The 6649-nt window shown below is 41.0% G+C and overlaps 1 protein-coding gene across 12 annotated transcripts in view; it reads right to left on the bottom strand.

Annotated features, from left to right (window-relative positions):
• Positions 1-259: 259 nt before the first annotated feature.
• Positions 260-6649, bottom strand: part of huwe1 (HECT, UBA and WWE domain containing E3 ubiquitin protein ligase 1) — a 41375-nt gene continuing 34985 nt past the window's right edge. For all 12 annotated transcript variants that reach the window (XM_028022078.1, XM_028022158.1, XM_028022150.1 and 9 more), the window contains 11 exons: positions 5983-6085; positions 5415-5564; positions 5080-5325; positions 4876-4993; positions 4646-4786; positions 4268-4555; positions 2807-2912; positions 2563-2680; positions 2057-2238; positions 1185-1375; positions 260-1095 (listed from right to left, as the gene is read on the bottom strand). In XM_028022078.1, the coding sequence (XP_027877879.1) occupies positions 993-1095; positions 1185-1375; positions 2057-2238; positions 2563-2680; positions 2807-2912; positions 4268-4555; positions 4646-4786; positions 4876-4993; positions 5080-5325; positions 5415-5564; positions 5983-6085 (1746 nt within the window). In that variant the 3' untranslated portion in view covers positions 260-992. The remainder of the gene's footprint in view (positions 1096-1184; positions 1376-2056; positions 2239-2562; positions 2681-2806; positions 2913-4267; positions 4556-4645; positions 4787-4875; positions 4994-5079; positions 5326-5414; positions 5565-5982; positions 6086-6649) is intronic.

Below are 6649 nucleotides of genomic sequence, written 5' to 3'. Positions count from 1 at the left end.
TTTAGAAAATGTCAGCTTTGCTGCCTCTTCCTCAGGAGTGAAGGAGGCTCTGGAATCGGACACATTCAGGGACCGCAGAAAAAAAACATCCTGTTAAGAAGTTTCAACCCTGAGGCTTCATGCAGTGCAGGATGACATCACACTGAATGGATTCATTGCTCCATCTGGAGTCCAGCTACGGAGGCTGTAGTCCGACACATTCAGTTGTAAAGAAATAAACTGCAAACAATGGCTAAAACACTTTTAAAGAGACAATGAATGAAATTTTATGCATTTATTCATGTAGTTATTCCACTCTGATTCAAAGGCTCAAGGCTGGGTCAGCGGTTTAATAGCCAAAAATACTCTAGAATTTATGGTTAATGTTTTTAAATCACTTTAAGGTTTTCTCTTCATTGTTTGTACCATCCTTCCTTAAAAATGCCACAAAACTTTGAAAAGTGCATTTTGGTGAATATCTCCAAAACTTTGAGTTGTTCATACACCCCCAACCCATAAAAATGTCCCCCATTGTCAAGGCTTGTGATGTCACAAATTTGCAACAGGAAACCACCAACATGTTTTTTTTTTTTCCCCAAAGGTTTTATAACCATCCTGTTCAAACAACATTCTTTTTTTTCTTTTTACACAGCCAGAGAACAAAAAAGATTGAACATAATAAACTCCCAAACCTTTTGTACAGAGAAATCAAACTAAATGAAGAAAACATCTCTTATTAGTCCATGAATCCTCGCTTGCATTTGCGATAAATTGGGAAGGGAGACACGAGCGTGTCCAAATGAGGCTCTCTGTGTTGTACGCAATATCAATCAGTCTATTTCACTCGCTGGTTTTATCGGTTTTATATGGAATAGAAACCAGCGAGACTAGGCCATTCAACAAGTAATCCAGTAATGTCTATGATAGTGTGTGCGTGCGTTCAGAGGTTATCAGTGTGAATGTGTCAGGAGTAGGCAAACTAATTAGGTGTATGCATGTCTGAGTCTCATGATTTAAGCCAGTCCGAACCCCTCTGAGCATTCCTGAATGGCCAACAGCAGCATGTGTCTCAGCTTCTCGTAGCTCTCGTAGGCTGGAAGGTCAAGCTGGTTAAAGCTGAGGAGGCACAGTCGAACAAAAACAAGTTAGTTTAGCTCCGTTTAGACGTTCAGAAGCGACGCGATACTGAGCCGCTTCTTGCTTACCAGGTGTGAGCAGATGGCAGACGGTCAGTTGATCGATCATCGCGGTGAATCTGGAACTTCTGGATGCCGTTCATGCCTTCTAGAGCAGCGAAACCCTGGAGGGGAACCTTGGATGTGCCGGTGACAAACTGCAGGAACTTGGCCCGGTCAGCCTGATCAAAGGACCGCAAGGCTCTCCAGAACCACTGGATCTGCCAAGAAAAGACAAGATAACAAAAAGTAAGTATTTTTGCTTAAGAAACACATTTTTTAAAAAATAAGTAATGTTTTTGTAGAGCATTCTGAATTTTGTAGAAACTAATTTTCTACCTGCCTTCTTAAGTTTTAGTCAAATTTAAAAAGCCTTTGAGACTTTTTTTCTTGAAAGCTTTAATTTTGATTTGGAACCTACGTGAACTTTTAAAATGACACTTTAACAACTTATGTTTAACACTAGATAAAGTTAGAACCCTTTGATTCATTTCCTCAAATAAGTTAGAAATAGTGAAAGGTTGGTGGAGAGTTGGAAGGACGGAGGGTAAAGTTCAGGTCTTGAAGTTTGTTCACAACAAAAAGCAAAACCCGACTTCTTCAACCAGAACCAGAATAAACGTAATGAACAAACGCTTTCACAGTATTATGAGGGGAAAACAAATAAAAAGAATAATCAAGTAATTAGCCAGAGTAAATCTGAGACCAAACTAAATGTAATTAAAGAAACATTGTGGAAACTTGCATATTTAAGACTCCTCAAGGCCTAAAATTTGACTTTTTAAGGAGCTGCAGGATCCACAGTAAAAGAATCTTGTGTTTGGTATCACTTCCTCTCAATCCCAACTCCAACTTGTTAAAACGTTTTGAAATTATTATGACTGTTTTTTACTGAACTTTACCTGAATAGAGCTGGACTGGTATTTATGATATTCAGTGTTGGCCTTCAGGTCATCGATGTCGATGGTAGGCAGGCCAGAGATGAGCAACTCCAGCTCCTGTTCTGTGAAGATGGAGATCAGTCTCTTGGGGATGATCTCGTAGAACCCCTCAAGGAAGGCTGCCAGTTGTTTGCGGATTGCGCCTAAAAATAAAAATAAATACAATTACAGCCAAAACGAAAAACAGCCTGATAAAAAATGTGCTTGAAATCGTTATATTTTTCAATTTAAAGGCTTATGTAAGCGTAATACAGGTATAGAGGTCTTGTTCCAGCAGCACTCTGTCTGCTGAATATTTAAGAATAATTGCTGCCATCTAGTGGCTGTGTTTCTACATTACACCTTTAGTCAGCATGCGGAGATTTAATACAATACTAACTTTTCAAACAAGCACAAATCTCCACTGTTTACTCCTTAGTGTGATAAAGACCCTCATTGTTTGGGGACATAAATATTCAGAAGCTCACCAGTCATTTTCATCTGGCAGACCAGATGGACGTACTCCTTCTTATTTTCCTCTGTGACAAGAATGTTGGCGCCGTTCGGCTTGAGGTCTCTGACTTCACACACTCCAAACTCTTGGACCTAAAACCAGCAATAGTTGCAAAATACAACTTTTACATCTCAAATTATGTTGATTGTGTGGTCAAGTTCTATCTAGTGGGTTGTGATGAGAAATAAACCACAGATTGAAATATGACAGACACAGACCTCTGTGCTGAACGTCAGTTCATAGCCCAGTGTGGAGACGTCGTTCTCCAACAAGTACACCAAACCCTGGAAGAACGGGTAGTCCTCGCTCTCCATGTCTGTGTACCTGTAGAAACAAAAGATGAGTGCAAAACATTGAGAAACAAACAAAAAAAAATATGGGGATGGGGTTAAGTAATTCTACTCTCCAGGTTCATGTGACATTTTTGTGTTTCTGTATAACTATGTGGGTTATACGTGAGCAAATTGTATTAAATTAGTCTTTATTATTTTTTTAAAACAGAGGAATCTGTGTCCCTTCCGTATTCCTGATCCCACTGAGTCTCAATCAAAATGCATCCGAGTCCACTAACCCTGCTGCATTCCAGCTACCTAGGAAGTTGGAGCTGCATTTGAGATCAGAAGAAACGGTGCTCCAGTTTTTCCTTACAGTCTGTGAAGCAGGGATTTCAACATGGCAACAGCCAAGTAGACATTCACAATACTTCTTATCATCATTTTAAGCTTTTGTTTCCATAAGCAAAAACCACTCAATTTATTCAGTTCAGAATTGCACGGTCTACATATAATATTGGTTTTAGACGCACTCTTACATACATGTCTTATGAAATAAACATATTTCCACCACATCTTATTACTGATGTGAGGAGTGGCCATATTGAAACACAAAGCCAGGCTTGGAAGTCATAACTGGGAGCAGTAGGAGTTGCTCCCACTTTCCCACTGGGAAATCTGACATAGGAGGGTATTCCATTAATTTTTTTTTTTACTGGGAAGTCAGAATTTCCCAGTTCCAACTACAACTTGAATGCATCATTAAATAATACCTTCTCAAAAAAACACCCAACTGTCATGAGCGGGATAGTAGGAAATATTCTTCTAACAAGATCTTTACGTAGTTAAACATTTACAAAACTGTCAATATTTAAAATTTAGGACTGAAGTTAATGATGGCAATCGTGGACATAAATAATTTAAAAGTACTTCTTGAGCCCAAGGAATGCAAGAAAAACTACAAACAACGTTGCACAAAAAATTGCCCTGACCCCTTTTTTGTGTTTTAAGATACTAAACAACAAAATCAAACTGTAAAACTGGCATCTTAGAGATCAAAATGTAAACATTTGTCATATAGTGAAGGCTCAGGGTAATAGTTGCTTCATAAAATGGCAGCGCACAAAGCTTTAAATCAGGGGTCTCAAACTACAGTCTTCGAGGGCCGCAGTCCTGCAACTTTTAGATGTGCCTCTGCTGCACCACACCTGAATAGAATAATTAGGTCAATAGCAGGGCTCTGGAGAACTTATCTACACAAGAAGGATGTAATTAAGTCATTTCATTCCAGTGTTTTGTACCTGTGGCACATCTAAGAACTGTAGGACAGTGGCCCTCAAGGACTGGAGCTTTAAATAGAAGCATATGTAACAGAAGGTTCACTATGAGTGCAGGAGGCTCAGGTACCTGACACTCTTGCCCAGGATGTGTTTGTAGAAGCTGCGAGTGAAGTAGCATTCCAGCAGCCGGTTGTCGTACACCGCCTTGGCCACAACGCGACCCACGAACTTGAAGTAGCTGAGGTGGTTGGGGTTGCAGTGAGACGAGGGGTTTATGGTGTAGGTGACGCGGTCGCCAGGTGATGTGCGGAACAGGGCGTACATGGGGTTGAACATCTCCCGAGAAATTATCATGTACCACTCCCTGAGCAGGCCACCAGCATCCTGACCCTCCTCCCCTTCAAACACGATGTATCTGCAACAGAGCCAAGGTAGAACGTGGGGGTTCGGTAAAATGGTTCTGAATTACGGACATGAAGTGAAAACAGAAGCAATAACAGCTTACAGTCTGTTCTTCATGTCCTCGGGGCTCTTGCGGTGCAGTTCCCTGTAGGAGTCCTCAAACACATGATCGCGCCTCACATGAACAGCCATGTCCTCCTTTCTAAGGCCTTCATCCAGTCTTTCCAACTCCTGGCGGAAGTACCTTAAAGTGATGGAAAAAACCAATCGGATTTGATCAAACGTCCCTGGTGAACGTGGCACATGGTGACACTGCGAAATTATTCCTCTTACTTCCTCTTAACGTCAAAGTCCAAAATCCGGATGTAGTCGACTAATACTGCAAAAGGCCCATCAGCCAGGTGAGTGGTCGACTGTCGCAGGATCTGATTAAGCACTGTGCGGTGAGTTTCTAAAAACACAATCAGTCCTGTTAGAAACTGAACAATGCATTGAAACAAAATTCCCTCTTTTTACTTCAATGTCCTTCAGTCTCACCAGCAAAGCGGAGAAATTTCTGGGTGTCTGGTGGGAGGTTGGAGGAGATGTGCATGGAGGACGGCTCTCTGGAAAAGAACGGGTCCAGGGACGAAGGGGTGGCAGGCGTGAGGGGGGCCGGGGACAGCGGCGGGGGCTCATCTTTAATATGGGACAGCTGGCTCTCCCGCGTGTCCCTAACAGGAGGCTTGCTCTCTCGCTCTGTGGCGTGAACCAGAAAGAAGGCCTCCACAGCTGGCTGGAGCACTGAAGAAACGGATCACCAGTCACTGCTGTGCATCGCCAAACCTGGCTCCTTCAAAATAACAGCATTTCTTAAACGGAACTCCACCTACCCAGCACAGCATGTTGGTCATGAGACTCCTCCAGCTCCTTCAGACACTCCCCTAGCATGTCCCACAGTTCATCCAGCAGCAGCTGCTCACTGAGCAGAGGGAGGTCTGGGAGTTTCTCCTCGCTCTCTGACTGAGCGTTTCCTTCTTCGTCTAAAAATAAAAGGTCAAATATGAACTTCAGAAAGGTGTTCCCCATAGCGAGAAACACAACGAATGGCAATTTTGCATTTATACGGCTAAATATTAGTTCAGCAATTCACAAGAAAGCAACAATTCCAAGTATTTTCCCATTTATACATAAAGTGTAAAGCTTTAATTGTAAGGAAAATGTGCAGTTATTATATTTATAATAATCAAAATATATTTCTTATGTTTCAAACTCAAACACTTTTATAAATTTATAATTACAAATATATTTATAAGCATTTTAATAATGCTCAATGATACGCAATTTGCATACAATATCACAAACCATGTTACTAAGTCTACATACCATCACAGGAACAAGTTTTATTGAAATCTATTATAAACAGATGTAACATTTATGGCTATTTGTAGTAATTCATACCCAGAGGTGCAGCATCTTGCTCCAGAGGAGACGGCTGGTCAACATCCATTGGAGATTCGTCTCTTTGTGCTGACTGAGCTTCTGGCGCCAACTGAACGTCAGACTGAAGAAAACAGACGGACAATCAGCAACAGGAAAACGTATAAAATATAGTTGTTTTCTTACACCGAAATGCAACTCTTATAAGGTTGCCATGCAAAATGACATTCCCATGGTCTACAGAAACAGAGTTTTGAGGGAAGAAGGTCAAGGAAAAAGCATTAAGCGACATCTGCCAGCAAACAGAAATGAGCAGTGAAGCAAGCAAAACATTCATGGTTAAACAACAGAACCCATCAATGGGTGAAACACAAAGTTCAAATTACAGGCACATCTGATTGACTGATGGGGCCGTCAACGTTCATCATGCCAGCAAAGATGATGTATCGGTGCATAAACCAACTGAGATGAAAGCAACTGGATGACAGCATACACAATTATGTTTGCAGATAAACAAAAAGGATCTGGAAGAAAATACTGTGATTTCACACAATTTTCATAAAACCTAAACCCAATAAATCCAGCTTCTAATTAGATGTAGCAAAAATGTATAATTAAGAGTCATTTTAAAGCATTTATCAACATAATGACAGTAGCGAGGATTGAACTACCACACAATGTATCTGGT

Source organism: Xiphophorus couchianus, chromosome 1 (assembly GCF_001444195.1).
Source record: "Xiphophorus couchianus chromosome 1, X_couchianus-1.0, whole genome shotgun sequence".
Classification (NCBI taxonomy): Eukaryota; Metazoa; Chordata; class Actinopteri; order Cyprinodontiformes; family Poeciliidae; genus Xiphophorus; species Xiphophorus couchianus.
Note: the sequence above shows the minus strand (reverse complement) of the source record. Positions and strands in the feature narration are given on the sequence as shown.